Source organism: Pelodiscus sinensis, chromosome 5 (genome assembly GCF_049634645.1).
Source record: "Pelodiscus sinensis isolate JC-2024 chromosome 5, ASM4963464v1, whole genome shotgun sequence".
Taxonomy (NCBI): domain Eukaryota; kingdom Metazoa; phylum Chordata; order Testudines; family Trionychidae; genus Pelodiscus; species Pelodiscus sinensis.
Window position 1 is genome coordinate 87271284 of NC_134715.1, and position 24897 is coordinate 87296180.

A 24897-nucleotide genomic window follows, 5' to 3' on the forward strand; every position below is an offset into this window, starting at 1 on the left:
CCACTATTTGATCTGAGGAAGTGGGTCTGGCCCACGAAAGCTCATCATCTAATAAACCATCTTGTTAGTCTTTAAAGTGCTACATTGTCCTGAATTTTGCTTTAGATTCCTGAAAGACCTTATGCTGATGTACCCCTCAGTCAGGAGACTTCTCCTTCTTTGGGATATAATATTGTGTTAAAGGGTTTGATTTGCCCACCTCTTGAGATTTAAGAAATGTATTCCTTTCATCTATTAAGTTTTCTAGTAGCAATAACATCTGCTAAAAGAGTGGCAGAAATACAGGCACCCCATGACAAGACATCTGTACACTGTATTTTTTAGAGGTAGTGTGAGTTCATCTGCCGTTATTACCAAAGGTAGTCTCTGGCTTTCATCTCTACCAACTAATTTATCTGGCTGTATTCTTTCTTAATCCACACTCAACACTGGAGAAGCTAACTTTACACCTTGGAAGGTGTTTTCCTTCTATCTTGACAGGACTAAGCTAGTTAAGATGTTCTATAGATAGGATAAAAGGAGAGGCTATATACAGATTTTCTAATTGGATTTGTGTGTACATTAAGTTATGCTTTGGAATTGTCAAGTTAGACCTACCATTGAGGGTTACAGTCTACTCAGAGAGCTCAACCAGCCTATTCAACTTTTTTTAGCAATATCTCTAATAAATACTTTGAGGTTCAGTCCATATATTTATGTAACAATGCTCTATAAAGACAGTATCAAGATCTGATGCCCATATTGGGAAGGTTGTCTTACAATTTCTGTTCAGATAGACTAGGGATGGGCAATAATTTTCACAAGGGGGCACAAATTTTGGTAAGTCATCACGGGCCAAACATTTCTACTATATTAATGAAATTACCTTACCATGTATTGTAAAAAGACCACATTATGTTCTTTACACAGCAAAATAACTACACTTTAATAACAATTAACCAAATACACAATTATCCAAAGCATGTAGAATTTATGATGATAACACTAATGCTAAACTTTTACTTTCAACTTACATTCATCATTACAATTAAGTATACATGAAGAAATGGAACTCACTGTGAAGAAGAAAATATCCGATGGGTATTAACAAGGGAGATAGACTTGCTGGTCTACTTGGGGGTGGCTCTAGGACAGGGGTGGGGAAAAAGGGCCTCTGCGGGCCAGATCCAGCCCGCGGAGACCCCGCTGCTCCCCCACCCCCAGGTCAATTAGGGGAGTACCTGAAGATGCCTCCTGCCCTGCCAGGAGCATGTGGCGCTTTGAAGCGTGGCTGCTCGCAGGGCAGGGAGGAGAGCAGAGGAGGCTTCATGCGCTCCCCCATCCCCAGGCCAATCAGGGCCTGGGGCAGGGAAGCAGTGTGAAGCTTCCTTCGCTCTGTCCCGGCCCTGTGAGGAGCCCGCAGCACTTCAAAGTGCCACATGCTCCTGGTGGGACAGGAGGAGGCTTCCCACGCTTAGGGTTGCCAGATAGTTTCACAAAAAATACCAAACATGGCAGGAAAAAAAAATTGGTTGAGCAAAAAAAAGAATCAAAAGTTGTTGAGCAGAAAAAAAAGATGGCCCTTTTAAATCCTCCCGCACTCCCCCTGCTAGATGCAGTGGTAGAAGATTGTCCCAAGCAGCCTTCCATCTAAGAAAAACAGAAAATAGTTTTTTTTTTTTTTTTTTTTTTACCGGACACATGCCTCAAATGCCAGACACCTAGCAACCCTACTCGCACTCCCCCACCCCCAGGCCCTGATTGGCCTGGGTGTGGGGGAGCGTGCCAAGCCTCTTCCAGGGCATGGGTGCCTAGCGGGAAAGTGGGGGTGGGAAGGGGCTCCCCTACCCCCAAACCAATCATTTAGTTCCCACCCCTTCGACTCGGGGATACTTCAAAAATTTTTGAAGTGGCCCCCTGGCAAAATTTATTTCCCACTCCTGCTCTAAGACTCCAGAGGGGATGAGGCCTCTAGTGGAAGGAGAAGGGCTGGAAACTAGCCTCCCCCAGCCATCCCTGAAGCACTGTCTGATCTGAACTATCTAGGACAGGTGTGAGGAACCTAAGGCCTAGCGGCCAGTTGCAGCCCTTAGCTTGCCTGGATCTGGCCCCCAATGCTCAGGGCTCCCCCCAGCATTGGGGAACCTGCTCTGGTGCTCCAGTCCCCTCCCGCCCCATTCCACCATGGGGCTGGAGCACACAAAATCTACTAGCCTGGGCCTCTTTAAGCTTTTGTGTTTGAAGGGAATGTGGGGAGTGTCTTTCTCTTTCTCAGTGAGAATGGGTTTGTTTTTTCTTTTTTGCTTCTCACTTGTCTTTGGCCCCTAACTGATTTTTTGTGGGTAAGCTGCTCCCAACCTAAAAAAAGTTCCCTACCCCATGTCTAGGACTACAGTGGTGCATTTAAAGGGCCTGAGGCTTCCTTGATATGTTTATAGTGAAAATAAGGTTATGTAACCAGAAACAAAAAGATTCAGATGATATCAAGTAGATGGAAGTATTAAACAAAGAATTACTTATAAAATAAAATCATAACAGGCATGTTAGAACTTAGCATTTCTCACCAGCCTTTTTCAGCCAGTTAGACTGTTATCCCATTTTCACACAACAAGCTACAGTCTTGGCTTACTAACTACAACATTCAGGTCAGCTCTCTACCTATGGTAATTATCCAAAAATCCATTGTCCTCACTGATAAATAGGAGTCCCTTCTGTTGGTTTATTTTTTCCAGTCTATTCCCTCTTTGGTAGATTTCATAGTCTTTTCATTAGCATTTGACTCAATACTGTAAATGTGTCCTTACTGTGAACCATATCACAGTCAATTTACTTTCAGATAGATGGATAAATAAATATTTCATGCCTGAAAGAAATAGGTTTTTCACCTTTTGGCAACCAGCTCCAAATCACAGACTAGAAGAACTTTAATTCTCAATATATATACATTGATTCTTTATCTATTATCATTACGTAACATTTCACAAGTATTATGACTAAGGCTGCATTTCAGTCATGGATATTTTTAGAAAACGTCATGGACAGATCATAGGCAGCAAACAGAAATTTGTGACCTGTCTGTAACTCATACTATATACCTCTGACTAAATCTTGGGGAGTGAGGAGGTCCAAGGGTTCTGGGCGGGGGGTTAGTGGTGCTGGCAGACACCCCACCTTGCTCTGCACAGGTCTCTAAAAGTGGTGTTATGTCCCTCCCTCAGCTTCTAAGAGGAGGTGTACTGCCTCTATCCAGAGCACCAGCTCCACAGCTCCCATTGGCTAGGAAACATGGCTATTGGGAACTGCAGGGCACAGAATCAACTGGCTGCACCTCTGTCTAGGAATTGAGGGAGGGACGTGTTGCCAGTTCTGAGGAGCCCCCTGATGTAAATACTGCCCAGAGCCTTCACGCTCTCCCCTGCAGCAGTGCCCCAGCCATAAGCCACTGCCTGTACCCGAATTCTTGCTGCTGCTGCTCTGGAGGAGAGGGGGCACAGTGGCCTGAAACTGTCCCAACAGCGGCTGGTGCACCTGGCCCAGGCACTGGCCAACCTGCTCCTAGTCCAGATGCACTAGCTGCTGCACAAGTCATGGAGTTCCCAAAAATTCAGTCAGTGGCCTCCATGAAAAACTTGTAGTCTTAATTATGAGGACCAGTGTGTCACAGACCTAGCATGACATAATTTGGTGAGCTAGTATGTAAATACTAAACACAGGGGATTCCCGTAATCCTTTTCTATCCTGTGTCCTTTGCCAGATGACACCAAGAAATCCCTATGTTACTGTGAATTTTTACAAGAGATTTGAATGAGGGAAAGGTATCAGCTTGATACATTTTTTGTGGTGCTCTACAGGCAAAAGGTTCAGCCTGGAAGGACATAATGCTAGGGATGTCACTGAAAACCCATGTGCTTAATCTGGTGCCCTATGGAATGATGGAGATCCTGTATTCCAAAGACGTTGAAGTGATATTGGTTTTAATGCTCATCTCCTCAAGAAAGAAGCCCTGATATAAACCTGAAATATTAATCTGCTGATGGCAATGAGATTTGTGCGAGGGCGGGATCACAAGGCATCTTAATAAAGATAATACAAGGCAGAGACTGATGTTACCAGCTTATAGCAAAAGTTTCCCTTTTATTATGATTATTTCAAGTAACTTTTCAGTTTGGAAATAATTTAAAATAATATTACACTTTTTTAAATAATACTAGCTGGAAACTACTACTTTCTAGAAAAAATATTCTGTTTTCTTGTTCCAGATTATTGGCAGTCCATCCCCTTCATCACTGTTTAAGCACATAGTTCCAATGATGCGCTCTGAGAGTATGGAAATTACAGAATCCCTTGTGCTGGGACTTGGTAGGACCAACCCAGGAGCTTTTAGGTAATTTTTGTTGTTTGGTCATTTATTGATAATTGATCAATAAGTTATTCTGAATTCTGACTTTAACTTTTAAAAATCACACATAACGTAGTATCCAACGTGCTTGAAAACAGGCATGAATAGATCCTCTTTCTAAGCAGTTAGCAGTGTGACAAAAGTTGCTAGATGCTAAAATAACAGATACGCAGACTATGCTTGAAATCCAAATCACACTAGTTTTCAAGATCAGTCTTTAGTCATTCCTGTAGTTTTGGTTTAGGTCATTACATTTCCTCGTCTCGGTCACATAGCCCTCTAGTTCACTGTTCCTTCTGTGATATTTGTGTTTGTTTTTTATATTTAAATGGTAAACCATTAATACATAATGCTCTCTGCAATCTAAACAGTTATTTAAATTTACATTAATAAATTATGAGCATCCAAAAAATACTCCGGGTAAATTAACAAAACAGTCCCTTCTTCTTTGAGTGATAATCCATATGCATATTTCATTCAATGTATGAATGTGCTCCATCTACCTGAGGCTGGAATATTTTTACTAGCAGTGTCCATTTGTCTGCACCTGCACTTTCTTGTGCTCCAAACCAAAGGTATGAGGAGTGATATTCCTTTCTACTGCTCATGTTCTGAGACAGAACACTTCCAGTGTACAACTTTTCTAGCATTCCTGCTTCCAGTTCAGGTTTATTGTAAATAGTTCTCCTTTGTCTTAGTTAATTTAGTTTGTCTTAGTCAGTCAGGGTTAGCAGGCGTCTGGAGACTGTTGGGGTATGTAGCATGCTCAAGATTCAGTTATAAAATTATTTGGAGAAAGGTGAGATTGACATTGTGTCTTGAATATTAGGAAAGGTGAGATTGATGTTGTATCTTGAATATTAGGAAAGTTGGTATCTTCTCTTTTAAATATTTGTTTAATAAAGTCACTGTCAATGAAAGCAAAACTTGATATATTTTCATTTTTAATGTATGTTTAAAACATTCATTTTTGTAAGACATTTTGCATCTTCGCTACTAATTCAGTGATTGATCTATCATTTTTATCTAGGGAACTAATAGAGGAATTACATCCTATAATTAAGGAAGCACTTGAAAGAAGGCCAGAGGTAATTAAGACTATTTTTATTTGTGCTCAGCATTATTTTATAGATACTTTTCCAGAAACATAATCGAGAAATATTACTATCTGTTCTTTGATGGCTATGGCTAAATACAATAATGTAGTTGAAATAAATAACTAACATTGTCTAAACATTTTTTATTTCTTTTGTGGTGACTTGCATAGAAGTTAAAAATAAATAAAATAATATAATTGTCATCCCCTTAACTTTAAAACTATGTAAAACTGAAAGCCCCTCTTGCCATAATAATTTTTGTAGTAATAGCTAATCATTTAAAATATTTTTCCACCTTTATTTTTTATGTCCTGATATCCAGACCTAATGCAGTCTGTTTGCACCTGCTCAGAATGTTGTATTGGTGGCATCCCATCAATCAGAGAGGCTTATAGTGCATTGTCCATAGGAGCAAGAACAATATGGCTTTTTGGAGAAAACATTAACTTACCTGACCCCTTTCAGTCCGATCAGAAAGGCTTCTCTGATACATAGCATATCACCGGTATACATGGTGTACACATTGAAATGAGCAGGGCTCAACAAATCATGTAATCTATTTGCCCGTGGCGAGTAGATTACAAGCCGGCATAGCCGGCGCTATGCGATCTGCACATGTGCAGCGCGATTTGCGCATGCGCAGCTCACAGAACCGCGCAGCTGGCGAGCAGGGCTCGCCGCCGCTTGGTGAGCCCTGGAAATGAGGAACCAAAAAAGAGTTGTTAATTCACAGTGAGTCTGTATGTCTGTATGTTCAAAGAAAAATAAGATGACATAAAACAATGTGTTGTTTTTTTGATAACATGTGAAGTCCTTAATAAAGATCAAGACACCAGTGTGATAGGTGCTATACAGATATAAAGTAAAAGACAATTGATAGGTACCTTAGATAATAACTGTTTTGCTTGTGATCATTGCATTGAATTTTATATTAAGTACAGCTGATAGAAGCATACATTAAGGCTATGTCTAGACTACATTTCTCTTTCAAAAGAGGAATGTAAATGAGGAAAATCAAAAGTGCAAATGAAGTATGGATTTAAATATCCCACACTTCATTTGCATATTCGTGTCCGAGCACTTTTTCGAAAAAGTGTTTTTCGAAAGTGAAAACACAGTCTAGACGGGGTTCTTTCAAGGAAAAACCCGTCTAGACTGCGCTTTCACTTTCGAGAAAAGGTTTTTCGAAAAGCGCTAAGATGCGAATATGCAAACGAAGCACAGGATATTTAAATATGTGCTTCATTTGCAGTTTTGATTTGTCTCATTTACATTCCTCTTTTGAAAGAGGAATATAGTTTAGATGTGCCCTATGTTTCAAATTCTGTCACACAGCAATATGCCATGATGCATTATTTGAGAGCCCTATGTGTACCTATGCTCATCAGTATGGGGGTCTGAAGTGTACAGATGCAATATAATGTTACAGAAGATTACGCGTCAAATTTAATTTCAGAGAAATGTATCCATGTGTTGATATTCATGTTTAACTCAATGGTTTGAGTTCAGTTGGTACATCATTGGAATAAGAAGACTATACTATTTAGAATTTAAAGTTACCATTTGGCTCAAATGGTAAACAGTATGGATAATTGTTTTCCTTCTTTTCTTTTTCTTCTGATTTTATTTTGTTTTGTATTTTCTGATATTCATCTGACATCTTTTGTGAGTAAGAAGCAAAATTAAATGCATCTGCTCCCTTAAGAGTTTACAATTTGAGACCTGGATTCTGCCATCACTACGCTGGCTGAGTTGACCCATTGATTTAAATGGAACTTACACAAAGTATGGTATTTCCAGTGTGAGTAAGGGAGGCAGAGCCTAGTTCTTCAGTTATTACAGGTTGAACCTCCCAAAATCGGGTCTCCCTCATCTGGCAATATCTGTGGTCTGGCAGGACCATGGGAATTCTTGGACCAGGGAGTCCTGGCTGGGGCCCCAGTGGCAAGAGAGCTGATGGCTTGGAGCCTGACGGGGCTGAGACCAGTGCTGGAGCCTTGGTAGTACAGCAGGCACTGCAGCAGCCTCAATAGCAGGGTTGGGGATATGGCAACTGAGGTGGTAGGGCCGGGGCCAGAGATGTGGCAGCTCTGATAGCAGGGCCAGGGCTGGAGACACAGCATCTCCAATAGTGGGGTTCAGGCCAGGGTCGTCTGGGCTGCCAGGGCCACAGCAGCCCAGTGGATGCGAGCGGAGGTGGCTGAGGCCAGCAGCAGGAAGGGAAGATGGTCTGCAGAACTAGTAGCAGGGTTTCTCCTCTGGTCGAGCAAATTCCCTTGTTTGGGACCAATCAGGTCCCAAAGGTGCCAGACCATAGGTGTTCTACCTGTAGCATTATTAAAGGCCAACTTCTGTTCTCTTATCTTATTCCACAAATAGTCCCATGGATTAGTTGTGGGGGGTGGGGTGGGGAGGGAAGAGGAAATGTGACCCTAAAACTATTTGTTAGGGTAACATTTTCTCCCACCCCTTGCTCCAGCCTGTCCTTTCTCAGTTCAAGCTTTGTAGAAACAGTGGTATTTGAAAAGCATATAAAATAAATCAGACCAAAACTCTCCTATTCTCATTATTTTTGTATTTTTAAACTTTGCTCTAATTATTTATTGCATTTTATTACAAAAACCCATAGGTGAATCACTCTCACATAACAGTTGAAACTGTGGAGTAATAATTTTCCATTGTATACTGTAAAAGTAGTAAATAGTATTCTGCATGGAAGTCTGACAGGTTACACAAGAAATGTGTGTGACCCATAATCTAGTCCATTAAAATTGTACAGTAAATCTGTTAACTGTTGAAACAAAAAAAGGCTGTGACTCACTAATGAAAACTGTTGTGGTGTTAACATGGGTGGAGTCATGACTGTTTCAGTGCCCCTGTAGGCCAAACTGATATTATCCTTAATTTACTCAACTACTTCTTGTAATTTTGTATTTTTCCATTGAACAGAATATGAAACGACGCAGGCGTCGAGATATTTTACGAGTACAGCTAGTGCGAATATTTGAACTGCTGGCAGATGCTGGTGTTATTAGTCACAGGTAGGCATGGAGTGATAAGAAGGCATTGTTTAGTGCCCTAATAAATGTCTGAATTCAGAAGCAATAGTTTCTTTATACACCTTATTTATTTCACCTTATTGTACAACAGAACAATCACTTAAAATTGTAGAGCAGCAGAATACACAATAATTCTCATAAGGAATTATTCCTCATTAGTCTTGAGAGGATTTCAATGTCAATAACATTTCATTATAGTAACAAAATAATCAACATCTTACCTTGTTTCCATGTTTCCTTTAAAGATCAAATAAAGCAAACAAAAATCTGCTAGGAATTTGTAAATTCTATTTTAAAAAACATAATGGCTGCGTCTAGACTGGCAAGTTTTTCCGCAAAAGCAGTCGCTTTCGCGCAAAAACTTGCCAGCTGCCTACACTAGCCACTTGATTTTGTGCAAAAGCACTGACGTTCTACTGTCTGAAATCAGTGCTTCTTGCGCAAATGCTTTGACGTTCCCGTTCGGGCAAAAGGCCTTTTCTGGAAATGTTTTTGCGCAAGAGGGCCAGTGTAGACAACTAAAAACTATTTTGCGCAAAAAAGCCCCGATGGCAAAAATGGCGATCAGGGCTTTCTTGCGCAAAACCGCGTCTAGATTGGCATGGACACTTTTCCGCAAAAAGTTATTTTGCGGAAAAGAGTCAGTGCCAATCTAGACGCTCTTTTCCGCAAATGCTTTTAAAGGAAAAACTTTTCCGTTAAAAGCATTTGCGGAAAATCATGCCAGTCTAGACGTAGCCAAAAGGTATGTTAATCTGTATCGATAGTTACACCTATTAAGTTTCTGACCACTCTGTTTTATTTGAAATGCCATGGAAAGTCTTATATTTTTAACAAGATATGTATGTGTGACAGACAAGCATGTATTTGCATGTGTGGTTTTTTTGTATAGGACCTTGTCAGTATTGAATGAGTTAAACTACAGCATCAAATGTAAAGCCCTTGAGCTACTTTTACAGTTCAGATCTCAAGCTGGAGACAGTCTAATAGGGCTCTTCCTGCAGTAGTATCTCGAAATCGTACAATGGATCTTGTGAAAAGAAGAAAACATGATCTATTAATACTTAACATTCCTCTTCCCAAGAAATTTAAAAGACATTGGGGTCAGGTGAAATAGGAATATAATTTTTTGTTATTCTGTCCTAAATGTAAGGTATCACTTTTATAGACGTCCTTTAAGATTTGTAAATCAAGCAGAATTTTGGTAATAAATAGTCTCTTGTAAATTTTGAGAATTGAGAAGTTAAAAAGTGAAAGGGTGAATATATCTCCCATTGTTATTGTGTAACTTTATATCAAATAGTTTGACTTTTGATTCTTAAGCTACGTCTACACTGGAAGATTCTTGCAGAAGAACAGCTGTGCTTCTGCAAAAACTTGCAGGCTGTCTACACTGCACGAGCCTTCTTCAAGAAGTAAATTTACAGTATAGTTTTAAAACAGGGCTTCCTCCAGAAGAGTTATTCCTCTCCCCACGAGGAATAAGCCCTCTTGCGCAAGAGCTCTTCCAGAAGAGGGCAGTGTAGACAGGCAACATGAATTTCTTGTGCAAGATGCCCCTTGGTTAAAATGGCCATCAGAGCTTTCTTGCAGAAGAGAGCGTCTACACTGCCATGGATGCTCTTGCACAAAAGCACATCTCTTGAGCAAAAGCACATGACAGTGTAGATGCTCTCTTGTGGAAGAGTTTTTGCTCGTCCAATAAAATATTATGTAAAATAAGAGACACTTTGCTTTCCATCCTGCAAAGAAATCTGTGTAGCACCTTATTTCCTCAAGATTCCTACCTATGCTAATCATACAGTGTATACCATTTGGGTGGATGCCTCTGCAGAATTATGGCCTTGGGAAACTCTCTTGCTAAACAATTTAACTGAGGTTGGACTTAAACTTTTGTACACTATGCTATTGTATGCTCTAGCCTCTGCACAGCATAAACCTTGACAACTATGTGGTCTGGGCTGGTGCCACCACCATATTATGATAAAAGGTTTTCCAGTGCAAGTGAACATGTACAATTAGATATGCAAAAGTTCAGTATTAAACATTTCAGAAACACTTGTTCAAAGGGGAAATATTTTTATTTCACAGTTATGATGGTGACAAATGTTTATCATATTATCATGCATAACTGTTAGTTATCTGTACTGATTAAGGGCAGTTGGTTGAAGCTGAATCTGAGTAAGATAGTGGGTAGGATGGCCAGTGGTAGAACAATTTTCAGGTGCAGTGTGATCTCTTTTGATGAAGATATAAATCACAGTTGATGAATTCAGTTTGTAGTGTAGAATTCCTTAGTAACACAAAGCACTTACTCTTAGATGCTGTTGCTATGTAACACCTACCATCTGAGTGGCTAAGTGACTGTCCCATTCACATGGGCCAAGGCATTCTTTTGGTGATAAAACTTTTTTGTCCCCTCCCAGGTGGACAACACACTACAGCAATGCAGAATACCAGAGTGTAAATCCACCAGCTAGTAGAGGATCTCCTCAGCAATATAGGCCACTGCCAGTACATCAGATCTGTCTTCCATTTTCTACAGTGCTTGCCATAGAACAGGAGTGGGGAACCTTTTTTGGGTTGTATCCAGCCCCTGGGCCTTAGATTCCCCACTCCTGCCATAGAATATGAATAATATTCAGGTCTCAGTCCTTATCTTCAGGGTACTCACTGACCTGTGTTAAACATATCCAAAACATTTGTAAACTCTAGGGTGAGGATAGTTGTTGACAAGTCTGTCAAGAACTTTCCCCATTGCCAGTCTGAGTCTGTGGAACAAACTCTTTAAGGAACTGAGGACTATCAAAGTTAACCATTTTCTGCTCCAAATGCAAGGCATGCTTCTTTGACTGCCTTCTGTGATGTAAACATATCACTGTATACATTTAAAGAGAAAAAAATCATGCCAGTACAAGTATTCTGTTATACACACACTCTTCCACATTTATTTTATGTGCATACCTTGTTTATTTATAACGAGAAAGCATTTTCTGGGGAGCAGAAGGATAGGAAGGAGTTAAGACATAATCTTGGTTACAAGAAATTATGATTCTGTAGTAGTCTTAGAGGTTTCTGATTTACAAAGGCTTGGTTATTGGGTCCAGTTTCATTAGTGTTTTTCTTGCTAAGATGACAAAAATGTGGCAAGAAAGGGCCTCCAACCAAATTCCAACAAAATTACTGTTTAGTAAAAAGTCTTTTAAAAATTCTTGATTTTTTTTTATATTCTTTGAAGCTTTTAAGAAATATATAGTGTGACTCTAATCATAATGCTCTGAATATTTTATTTTTAAGTGCAAGTGGTGGCCTTGATAATGAAACACATTCCCTCAACAACACTTTATTAGAGTATGTCGATCTAACTAGACAACTCCTGGAGGCAGAAAATGAAAAGGACTCGGACACACTGAAAGATATCCGATGCCATTTTAGTGCCTTAGTGGCAAATATCATTCAAAATGTTCCAGGTATGCTCAGTACACTTTATTAGGTTTTGATGACTTATTTTATTACCCAGAAACACACACTGTTTTCTGCTTTATAGTAAAAATGTTTTTCTTCCTAAAGTTATAAATTTGCTTCTGTAAATGGTATTTAAAACTGACAATGTGAACTTTTCAGAAGTGATCACTGATAGTATTTTTAAATCTAAAAATTAAACTCCTCTTATTAAAAGACTTGATTGCTCAGTTTGAACAAATTTCTTTTCAGGCTAATAATTGTTAAACTCTTGTATAATTGCTTCTGTTTTTGCATACCTGTGACATTCATGCGAATATATATACCTTATTTCTTAATAAGCTGTTATGCTGTTGAAGTTTGCCTTTATAGTACTGTGCTTGTTGCTAATTCAGTTGGAGACTTTTGGCGTTTTTTTTCTTTTTATAAAATTTTGTTTACAGAAACTTTAGGGAAAAGTGGGTCAAACATTGTATGTGCTTTTCTTACAGTGCACCAGAGAAGAAGTGTCTTTCCTCAGCAGAGTCTACGTCACAGTCTCTTTATGTTGTTCAGTCACTGGGCAGGTCCGTTTAGCATCATGTTTACCCCTCTGGATAGATACAGTGATAGGAACATGCAGATAAACAGACACCAGTACTGTGCTTTGAAGGTATTTTAACACTTTCTGAATTTGAGAAATTAACTTTACTGTCCTTAAACATTTTTCCCAGTTTGCACTTCTTTGCCATTAGTCCGAGCATGAAATTTTCCTTTTTCTGGCGGATACAGGCAGATGTTCTCAGCCCAAAATTATTCCTGGATTAATTAATTTTACATTTTAAGCAGAATTTCTCCTGTCCCCTTCCCACTACAGTAGTTTCAGTATGATCCTGCAAAATACAAGTTGATATTAGTGTTAAGCTTCCCATGCTCTAATCTGCCCTCAGTTGCTCAATGAGAGAGAATTTCAGGATTGTTCAAATCATCCATCTTTTTAAGAGTGCATTACAGTATGACACTAGCAAGACTAATGAGTTGTCTCGTATGGAACAATTGTAAACTTTTCAGGACAGACAGATCCTCTTGTGTGGGAATTGAGAGCTGTAGGATTCGGTTCTGACATTCATTGAGCCAGATGTTTTACAGAGTTTTTTGTGGCCTAACTCCTGGCAGTGGTCTGAGTTGAGTTCTCTGATAGTAAACGGTTAGCTATAACCGTGATAGCCCAATCTGATTATTCAAACGTGTTGTTTTTTCAATTACTTTCTAAAGGCTATGTCTGCTGTACTGTGTTGTGGCCCTGTTGCAGATAACGTAGGACTCTCATCAGATGGTTATTTGTACAAGTGGCTGGATAATATTTTGGATTCACAAGATAAAAAGGTAACATAGTAAGCACCAATAAATGTCTCTTAACCATTTGTGATTTGAGAGTCCTGAGGTCAAATTGGCACAAATATTCTGAATCAGTTTGCACCTTCTAAATCTGTATTATTACTTACTAGAATAAGTAATGTGTTTAACTCAAGAAATGGTTGGTTAGGTTTTGTTCGGAAATAAACGGAAAATGTGTTATGTAAATGATGGTAATTTTTCAGAAAGGAGGCCTGGTCCTGTGAGGAGTCATTGGGGATGGGGAAGAAAGGAGGGGAATCCCCAGGCTCCCGGTGAAGTGGCATAGATAGGGGATAAGGGAATCCCCAAACCCCATGAGGAGGCGTAGGGCAGGAGACAAAGGGAATCCTCACACTCCAGATGAAGTGGTGAGGGGGAGCGGGTAATTGCTAGGCCCCATAGAAGCCTCACAGCGGGATGGGAAATCTCCACATACCCTTGTGGAGGTTAGGGGGAGCATGCAGGCCTCCTTAGGTAGGGGTAATGCGCAGGCCCTGTCGCTGTGGAGGGGAATCTTACCAGTAGAAGAAGTCTGGAAGAAGGAGGTAAAATTAATGGTACTATGAAGTCACGTGGTCCAAACTGCACAGTTTTATTCTGCAATAGCGCAAACTCTCTTTTTCTATTACTGTTTTTAAGGTTTACGGTTTTTATTTTTAAAAAATTAAATCTTGCTTATGTAACTTGTTAGTTTTAAAATATCAGTTTGTTCATAATAAAATTAGTTTGTAAACCATTGCCTTTTGCTGGTTTTCTTTAATTGTTCAATCTGTTTGTTTTTGGACTATAGGTGCATCAGTTAGGTTGCGAGGCAGTTATGCTGCTGTTGGAGCTCAACCCTGACCAGAGTAACCTCATGTATTGGGCTGTGGACCGGTGTTACACAGGTTCCAGGCGGGTAGCAGCTGGCTGTTTTAAAGCCATAGCCAGTGTGTTTCAGAACAGGTATAAAAGAGTGATATTAAATTTCCTATTTCAAATTTACTATTTCAAATTTACTATTCCAAAACGGCATTACAAGTCGGAGGGAGAAAAATTGTTCTCCTTGGCCTCTGAGGACAGGACAAGAAGAAATGGGCTTAAATTGCAGCAAGGGAGGTTTAGGCTGGACGTTAGGAAAAACATCCTAATTGTCAGGGTGGTTAAACACTGGAATAAATTGCTTAGAAAGAGGAGCACATGAAATCTCCTTCCACCGCCAGGGGCATGGGCACTTAAGGGAAACCTCGGGGGCGGGAGGAGGGAAAGGGAGAAGGCAAAGGCACTCCCCCATCCCCAGACCAATCATGGTCCGTGGGTGGAAAAGCAGGATAGTATCCTGGCCTTGCCCTTTCTGCTTGAGGCGGTGTGGCCTGAAGCCACTTCAAAAATTTTTAAAGTGGACCCCAGCAAAAAATTATTGCCTACCCCTGATCTAGACAGTGGTTGGTCCTGCCATGAGGACAGGGGACTGAACTCAATAACCTCTTAAGGTCCCTTCTGGTTCTGTGAAATTCCTGAATTGCAGTTTTTACATATAATCATTTTTTGGTTTTCCCTTAAATGTAGTGTGTTTTCCATATTGTTTTCAATGTTAAACATTTCAGAGCATTGAATACTATCCTATGCAATACTTAACCTAAATTAATTTACCTTTGTTTAGCTAATTTATAGTTAAAATAGCTTATATAGTTAAAAATGTTTAACTGATATTTATATTCTTCTGTAGGGATTACCAGTGTGATACAGTAATCCTTCTAAATCTGATACTGTTTAAAGCAGCTGATTCTGCTAGGGCTATCTATGAAGTTGCTATGCAGCTATTACAGGTCTGTGAACAAATTTCATTTTAAAACATTTTATGTTTAAGAAATTCTCTTGTATGTTTAACATAAATATTTATGATATTCAGCTTTGCTTTCAGCAGTGAAATGCAGAGTGCATTATTTTTGTTGCATTTTAATAAAGATTTAGGGCCAGACCCTTATATGTTATGAATCAGCACAGATAAATTGACTTTGAGGGAGCTATCTACCTATTTACATTAGCTGGGGATCTGAACCACATTGTTTCATTGCATCTTTAAAAAAAATAAAAGCTAGATAAAGGTTTTCAAGTTGTCCCTATGAAAGGACTGGTGCATAGCAGTGCCCTTGCAGGATTATCACAGGAAAAGTGCAATTCTTTCCCTGCACCTCACGCTCTGCAGTAAGGTAGTAATTTGCTTCAGGCCTTTAATATCAGGTCAAAGCTTTACCTACCCCTTACCAATCTACTTGGAGGAAAATGTAGTGTGGACATTATCAATATGTACTTACCTCTGTGCTTCCAGTCCCAACTTCTAGAAAGGCAGCAGTACATTGGAGGCAGGGTAACTTATTTTAACTTCTACATCTGTATGGCCACCTGCCCTAACCCACATATGAGTGGGATTTTTAAGTGTGTCTAAACACTATTCCTGTTGATTTAAATGAGAATTTTATTGTTGACATTAATGTGAGCAGAGTTAGGCCAAGCCTGTGCACTTTTGAGTTCCTATGTAAATGTCAGTGCTTAAGATCAATCAAACTAAAATAAAACAGTGCCAACATGTGCTGTACCTTTGCCACTCCAAGTCTAACCTACATAACCCTGATAATGCACTCAACCCAACTATTTCTAAGTAGAAATTGTTAGTCATAGAAAAATTGTATGGCAATAGTAGTCTGGATTATTTACACTTTCATTTTGGAAAACTTATAAGGTATGTCTACACAGCAAAGTTATTTCGAAATAACAACCGTTATTTTGAAATAACTTTACTAGTGTCTACACAGCCAAACCGCTATTTTGAAATTAATTTGAAATAGCGGAGCACTTATTTGATATTTGGTAAACCTCATTCCACGAGGAATAACGCCAAATTCGAAATAGCTATTTCAAAATAAGTGCGGTGTAGACACTTATATCGAAAGAGGGGGCCTCCAGCCTTCCCAGGGTGCCCTACTGGCCACTCCAGCCTCAAGCAAGATCACTCCTCTCCCTCCCCACTCCCTGGAGCCCTTAAAGGGGTTGACTCTGGCCACAGTGCCTGTGCCAGCTCCAAGCCTGACAGCCCAGCCAGCAGTCACTGCCCCTGACCCAGTGGCCTCAAAACAGGAGCCAGTAAGTAACTGGCAGTCAGCCCTCCACTGCTCCCCAGGAGCAGTCTGCCCACTCCCAGGAGCCTGCCAGGGCCCAGAAAAGGCGGGCGCCTTCCTGGTCCAGGGTGGAGATCGTGGACCTTATTCAGGTTTGGGAGGGATGCCCCCAATGTCCATGATCTCTTCACTAGATGAAGGAATGCGGCTGCCTATGGCAGGATAGCTGCCAGCCTGGCCACCAAAGGCCACATGCAAACCCTGGAGCAGGTTTTCAGGAAAATAAAGTTGGTCTGGAGAGACCCCTGAGTTTCCCCTCCCCCTTCTTTCCCTTGCTTCCCCCTTCCAGCGCCCTCCTTCCAGGTTTCTCCCTCCCCTCTCCCGCCTCCTTTCCCCAGTCTCATCAGAGTTTCATTCCCCGCCCCCCCCCCTCCAGTTTTGTTAAATAAAGACAGTTTTGTTCATGAAAATAGATGTATTTTATTTGACATCAGAAAGACGAGTTACGGAGGGGGTAAGTGGAAGGACGTGAGGGAGGAATGAGGCACAAGCCCCCAGTGGGGCAGACCAGGGAGGCTCTTAGTGTTCCTCAGGGTGGAAGCTCTCCCGTAGGGCCTACTGGATACGGACAGCCCCCCGATGGACCTCTCGGATGGCAGCCTGCAGAAAGTGCAGCCAGGCTCGCAGCAATGCGACCACTAGAAGCACTGGAGTGCCCAGGGTCAGCTCTCACTCCATGTTGCAGAGTGCTATGGTGTCCCGAGTGAGGGCAACCAGAGTATGCAGAGACAAAATGCTTTGCTGTCCCTCATCGAGGTAGGCAAGCAAGCAGAGAAAGTTGAGAACGGGCTGTCCGGGGGGGGGGGGGGGAGAGGTCCCTTTAAGCACAGGCCTCAGATAGCCTCAGGCAGCAGCCACACAAAGTAACTCCTGACCTGATGCCCTGCTGGACCTGGTTCCGGCCGGCCTTCAATGCAATTCAGCATCCCTTCAGTGTTGACGCGCTATTTCAAAATGCATTTTGTGTGTAGACGTGTTATTTTAAAATAACTTATTTCGAATTAACTATTTTGAAATAAGATATTTTGAAACAACGCTGTAGTGTAGACATACCCATACTTAATGCACTAGGAAGTGAAAATGGAACTTGGAAATTGATAGCTGGGACTGGTTCTCAAAGAGAATGAGTCTCAGATGGCCAGGAATTTATTACTCTACTAAGATACAAAATGTGAAATGATGGCACAATATATATTATATTTCCTCAGAAGATAACCATGTAGAGTTTTCTTTTGTCCCAGCTCTGTATTTAGCTTCAAATATCTGAATTTTATTGCTACAGATCTTGGAACCTAAGATATTTCGCTATGCTCACAAATTGGAGGTTCAGAGAACTGATGGTCTACTGGGTCAGCCTTCTCCTTTGCCACACCTGTATTCTGTGTCATATTATCAACTGTCAGAGGAATTAGCAAGGACATACCCTGAGTTAACTCTTGCTGTCTTCTCAGGTATGGTAAAGCACTTAACCAGGCTTGTAGTTGTCCTTTGAAATTTTGAATTCTTGTTTTCCATAAACCAATTATAGATTGGTTACTAAGCCCCAGTCCTTCCCCCATCTTAGATTTTTTTATTTGCTGCAGTTATCCCAGAACACCTCAGTTTGTGACAGATAAGATACAGTGGCTTGCATGGATTGGAGTAATATTTCTGGTACTACAGGACACAGAATGACTCTTGAATATCTAAGCAAACAAAGATATATTCAGAGGATACTGGCAATGGATAGAATTTTTAACCATTGGTTATTCAACACAAATCATTTTAACTCATTTTGGTCTAGTTAGTAGAGTCAATTAACACATTTTTCTAAAATTAAAAGCACATTGATTTAGGTTTTCAGTTCACTTTCAAGTGATCAATTAAGGCGACACAATCATGATGATTAAAGAAATAAAAATCTGATTAAGTTTTTCTATACTTGAGAATCATGTTTTTCAGTTTGTACTGAAAATAGCTGATAAAACACAGATTGTAATTGTACAAGAATCAGTTTGTAAAAATAAACTTTAAATGGCAGATGTACTTGAAAGGGATTTCCAAGAGAATTAACATGCCAGCACATTCTCTTTGCTGTGAAGTATGGCCTATGCCATTTCTTGCTCTCTCACTCTGAGATTCACTTCTTGGTAGTATATAGCAGCAGTGTAGTAAAGTATTTGTTTCCATTTAATTTTGGAATAAATGATGCATAAATAAACAAGCCTCTTTTTTTAAATTTCTCATATTTTAAAAAACTAATGTTGCTTGAGTTTATGCAATCAAAATTAACATAATAAATTTATTTTAGAAAGTTGTATGTGCTAACCTATCTGCAGTCAAATTTAAACACCGTAATAAGCACAATAAAAATTGAAAGCCAAAATTATAATCCTTTTTTATCCTGTAGATCTTGGCTCCATAATTAAGTGAAATATTTGATAATAGTCTGAAGTGAGAGAGAAAGACTCTTGATTTTTTTTCAGTTTGCATCAATGTGAATAGATTAATGTATGAAGAGTATTTCTATGTTAAACCCAAATCCCATAAAAGAATCTACCTGTGAACATCTCTGAGGAAGCCTTTTAACAAAACTCCACAGAGATATAAGGCTACTTATGAACAATAATCTGAATCCTTTCCACAGAGCCATCACATGCTTGGCTGGCAGCCTTCTCTCACATCCTTTTATGAAACCAAACTGCTCTCCCTGCTCATTGATGGATGAGGTTCTAGACAGATGAAAAACACATTATGAAAACATGCTCAACCATGGACCTCCTCATAGCTGTCTAGAGTTCTGTGACATGACACAAACTACACAGCTGCACATCCAGGGACTAACACTGATCCTCTGTCACTTAAAAAGCATGAAAGGCCATCCAAATGTTTCAAAATGGATATGTTGCTTGACCTGATGGTATTCCACCCAAACTGCTCAAAAGTGCCTTAAGAAACAGTGCACGTGGGTGGCCCGGTATAGACATGTTCTTAGACATGCAGAATACCAGCAGAATGCAAAGGTTTCATGTCCCTATATGAGAGCAGTGGATCTTTCACTGAGTGAGCAATTACAGGCCAGTCTCTTTATCAGTTCCTGGAAAGACTTTCACTTACATTCTGTTTAGTAGGATACAGCCACTTCTTAACAGATATTATCATCTATAGCAAATAAGGTTTCACCGCAGAGAGTTAACAATGGACGCTGTCTTTACCCTCCAGCTTCTGACTGTATTACATTCTGAACACCTGCTTTGTGGCACATTTCAACATCAAAGCAACTTCTGATTTGGTTGACAGGTCAGCACATTGGATCATATCAAAAGCAGTTGGTGTTCCAAATGTTCTGTTAAATCTGGTGCAAGAATACATAGTGCTTCACAGAAGAGATGTAAAGGACTAATTGACTATCTGATAAGCATTTGCTTATCAGCTAGTCGACTAGTCACTCCCACCTGCTTGCTGCCTTTATCAGATACAGGCAATGGAGGGGAAGGGCAAAAGAGGAGGATACCTAAAAGCAGCAGTGCCACACAGAGCCCAGGATGAGTTGCTCTGTGCAGCACTGCCGCTTTGAATGCCACAGGGAGCCTGGCATCAGGTTCCTCACGGCATTTCAAAGCGGAAGAGCTGTGTGGAGCCTGGGGTCACTTGGGGTCTGCACGGCATTGCCGCTTTGAAATGCCGGATAGAGCCCTGGATCAGCTGGGAACTCCCCAGCAGACCCTGGGCTCCATGCAGGCACTTCTATTTCAAAATGTACAAGAGTCCCCAGCAGGGGCTCTTGTGCATTTCAAAGCAAAAGCGCCCACATGGGGCCTGCGATGAGCAGGTGACTCCACGCTGGCCCCTCACCCCTGGGCTCCACACTGCATACCAGCTTTGAAATGTACAAGAGTCCCCAGTAGGGGCTCTTGTGCATTTCAAAGCAGAAGCACGCGTGTGGAGCCCAGAGTCAGCAGGACTTCCTGCTGGCTCTGGGCTCCATGTAGCGTTCCAATTTTGAAATGCACAAGAGCCCCCCCTGGGGCTCCTGTACATTTCAAAGGCGGAATGCAGAAGTGCTTTTTGACTAGTCGATGGAATTTCCCTCAACTAGCAAATTAATCGCTACTTAACATTCCTAGTAAACAGCTTTCACTTCACCCTCAGGAGTGTGGCAGAGTTACATTCTTGCCCTGAAACTGTTCTGTTGAGCTATTGACTGTATATTAGGACTTTCCATTCCTTGCATCAGAATCAAGGTTGGTCAAGAAATGTTTTCCAGTCAAGACTATGCTCATGACACAGTCTTGTTTGTGAAGAAGTGGGAGAATTTCAGCCTTGCATTCCCAGGTGTCCAAGATGCTGTCCATGCAATTGTGTCAAACATGTAATGCCAGAAGATTAACATCCAGAACCTTGTCGCTTGGACACTTGGAACCCCCAGTTCAGGTGGGGTTGGGTACCCTGGAGAGTATTGATGAGTTTGTCTACCTAGGCTGCAAACAGAGTTCAGTCACAATAAACCAGATGTTCTTCAACAAATAAACTCTGATGATGGGCTCAGATTTGCCTCCATTCACAGAAGCTTAAGCTTGGTCCTGTCTGTCTTGATTTTAGGTTTAAAGTCTCTGTAAATTTGACACTGAATCCTGACATGACACTTCATGACATGACACTGAATCCTCCCCAAGATATTTCAGATAGCTGGAGTATGGGTCATTCACTGATACCAGTTTCTTGTGGAATTGGCAGGGTTTAAACTCTGATGACTGCATCATGCCCCAGCAACCCCTACCAGTATCCAGGAACTGAGGTGTTTTGAAAACACAGAAATCTTGTATCCATAACTAAGCAAAAATAATCTACTAAAAGAGGTATTATCTACATATAAAGAGGAAAAAATGCACTAGCAAGGAGATACATTCTAACAATTATGAGCAGTGAGCATGTTACATGCAGCAGCAGGAGGCCCTAGAGAGCACATGAGCGAACATACTGCTGAGGGCAAAGTCTCTGACAATGGTGCACTGTGTGTGCCCACTCCTGAAGTAGAATGAGTGTGCAACACATTTGGAGCACAATAATTATGGAACCGATTAGTAATTTTTTCTTCTTCACTTGATAGATCTTGTCACTTCCTGAATGTAGTCCATGTCTCTTAGATGCAAAAACACCTTTGTGCCAAGAATAGAGTTCAGGATCTGTCAAACCTGTATGCTCCCTGTATTGCTATATGGGTCAGAAACTGAACTTTCTTACAGGAGGATTTGGAAAACTAGAGGGATTCCATATGTACTGTCATTGCCAAAAACTGAGCATGTAAGGTTTGACTTTTTGTAAATGTCATAGTCTTGCAATGATTTGGCATTCCTTCGGTCACTCGTTATATTCATAAATGATATTGTGTGCTCTTCAGCTATGTCAACAGAATGGACAAAACCACACCAGCACACACTAATCTCAAATTCTTCTTGACACATGAAGAGATTAACACTTGATTCAACCTGACACCGCCCAAACCAGCAAAAGGTTTATTCAGCTGCCTCAGAGAGATTCATGGATATACAGGATTGAGCCAGATCTGGAAACTTCATGATCCATGGTGGAACACAATCAATCATAGTCACTCTGGCTGATGCGATGGTCCTTAGTAGACTCTGTGTTTAATGGACAGATTCCTTTGAAGAATTGGAGCCCTATATATTTTAGCATTGTTTATTTGTTTTTCTTGTATTCTTAATATATTTTGAGCTACCCCTGAGGCTGGTAATGGCAGAGAGAAGGTTCTGTGGTTAGGTTTTTGTAGAGAATAGGTAGTTCTGCTTTTAATGGCTGAAATCATGAAGCCATAGATTAGCCCACTCAGTAGAACTCTGCCCTCCAAAGATTTAAGCATTGTTCAGTCCTCACTGAATTGAATTCTGGTGATCTAAAGTCAATGTGAGTTTTGCCATTGACTTCTGTTGTATCCATGATTTCACACTGTGACTTCAAGGATATGCATAAGTCTTTGCAAGATCAGAGCCTTAGAACAACTTTAAAGTCATATTACATAGTTTCTTTAAGCAGACAACTGGTATGATCTTTTTGCTGACTGTTTTGTCTGTCCTATTAGGATTAAATATTTCATATTCATTAATCTATTTTAATTGATTTTCTATTTTCTTTTAATAGCGAGATTCCATGTATGGGCTGACTTCTTTATAATTTGATCATTTTAAGTTTTACTTAATATTAAATATGAATGAATCAGTTGATACTGTCTGCACTTTCAGTATTCCAACTCTATAGTATAAATCTGTTTAGCAAAAGGCATATTCAGCTGCAATTTGTGTACTTCATTTGTATTATGAGGGCACATTTGCTCTCAGTTAAATAAAAATATTTTCAGTAATAGTATTAATTCAGTCTTGTATGAGATACTAAAACTATAAACATACTTCTCCAGAAACTTCTCCAGTAATATTTACAGGTTTGCATTTCATGTTTGTTAATTTTGAATAATAGAGGTGAGCCAGAGAATTCAAACAGCGCACCCTGCTGGGAGACAAGTGATGCTACACTATTTGCTTCCATGGATGAACAATATTGAGTTGGTAGATTTGAAACCTTTGCCAACAATACGGCATGAAGATGAAGATGAAGATGAGGATTCTTTAAAAGACAGGGAACTGATGGTAAACAGTCGGCGCTGGCTAAGAGGAGAAGGCTGGGGATCACCACAGGCTACTGCTATGGTTTTAAACAATCTGATGTATATGACAGCAAAGGTAAAATAGTCTTTGAGTGTTCCTTGTTGTTTGAGTCATAGAATTGTTAAATTCTGACTGGGAAGAGGTGCAGAGTAGGACTACTGATACCACTTAGTGAGCTTTTATTAGTAAGCTCTTTTCAGCAGCATGAAAGTCTTCATTAGCATTGTTGCCAGCTTATGCAAAACTCTTCAGAAGCCAGTTCTCCAAATTACTTGTGAATCTGGAAGCTATTAAATAGTTGAATTAGCATTCTGGGTAATACTAGAGGAAGAATATGACATACTAATGATCCTATAAAATAACAGGTTATTTTTGAAATAATATTTTAAAAATTATCACAGTCTTAAAACTTCTGTCCCATGGTTTAGATATCTAGATAGGTAACTCCTGTGTAGAAAACAGAACCCAACAAATCTACTTAAAAATAGTTGGTGAGAGACCCTCAAAGAGATTGCTCTGATTGTTTGTCTTCTGTTTGATTTGGTTTTCATTCCTTTTTTTCTCTTGCTTCCAATTAAACAATAGATTTATATATATTCTCGGTTATCCCCCTAAAAGCCATAAGTTCTAGGATGAGGTGGAAGGGTGGACTATGAGAAAGAGAGATGGTGGTGGTATGGGCTAATACTGTTGCTGATAGCTGAGGTTATGTTTACGTTACACAGATGGATCTGAAAAGGGTACGCAAATTGCAGGATGCAATTTGCGTACCTGTTTCGGATCGCTTTTTTGGAAGAGACTTTTCTGAAGTTTGGCCCGTCTACACTGGGCCAAATTTGGAAAAGCTTCCTCTTTCAGAAGAGCCCTTCTTCCTCATGGGAGGAGGAAGACCAGGATTCCGGAAGAGCGCATCCGCTCTTCCTCAAAAACAAGCAGAAGACCAGACGTGTATCCCAAAAAACGCCATAGTGTAGATATAGCCTGACAGAAGGCTGTCTTTGCCTAATTTATTTTTTTTCTGTATTACAGCAGAGGGAAGGGGGTAGGGTAAGGGAGCCTGCTCCTCTGCACCAGTGCCTCTTAGTGATGAAAAGGTGGCTTTTTACATTAAAAATTTCAGGTAATAAGTGATTTCTGGGACATTGTCTAGCACTGTCAGTATTGGAGGTGCATTAGTAAAACCCCAACAGTGGCACCCAGATCTGGATAGCTAACATGTAGGCAATGCACGCTACATTGTTATTCCTTGTTCATTGTAGGGATCATAAGATAATTACTTGTATTTGGGGAATATATTAAGGCACTGTTTCTCAGCCAGTGGTATGAGTATCCTTAAGGGTACTCGAGAGAAGTCTGGGGGGTACGTCAACACAACTGAAATTTGGAGAAAACTGAATTTTTGTTTTAAGTTTTACAGCGCTTTGTTATTTTTATACTGTTTACACCCACAAATTTTATCGCCCGCCTGGCTATGGTTAAGTTGCTAAACAAATGTGTTGCAATGGTAGAAAAAGATGTGTGTCTGAAAACAGTAAGTACTGAGAGTACTTAAATATTTTTTTTTGATGAAAAAGGGGTACTTTATTAAAAAAAGGTTGAGAAATACTGTATTAAAGAGTATGAGCATTCATGAAATCTTCATATAGGTATAAAACATAGCAGCTACTCATAAGAGTTTAGGTTTCCTTTTTCTCAAGACTATTAAAC

General features: G+C 40.2%; 1 protein-coding gene across 12 annotated transcripts in view; it reads left to right on the forward strand.

The window, feature by feature from the left end:
* Positions 1-24897, forward strand: part of FRYL (FRY like transcription coactivator) — a 389109-nt gene that overhangs the window by 256481 nt on the left and 107731 nt on the right. For all 12 annotated transcript variants that reach the window (XM_075930454.1, XM_075930453.1, XM_075930452.1 and 9 more), the window contains 10 exons: positions 4239-4363; positions 5409-5466; positions 8425-8516; positions 11832-12004; positions 12488-12648; positions 13251-13361; positions 14164-14318; positions 15082-15181; positions 17814-17982; positions 23003-23265. In XM_075930454.1, the coding sequence (XP_075786569.1) occupies positions 4239-4363; positions 5409-5466; positions 8425-8516; positions 11832-12004; positions 12488-12648; positions 13251-13361; positions 14164-14318; positions 15082-15181; positions 17814-17982; positions 23003-23265 (1407 nt within the window). The remainder of the gene's footprint in view (positions 1-4238; positions 4364-5408; positions 5467-8424; positions 8517-11831; positions 12005-12487; positions 12649-13250; positions 13362-14163; positions 14319-15081; positions 15182-17813; positions 17983-23002; positions 23266-24897) is intronic.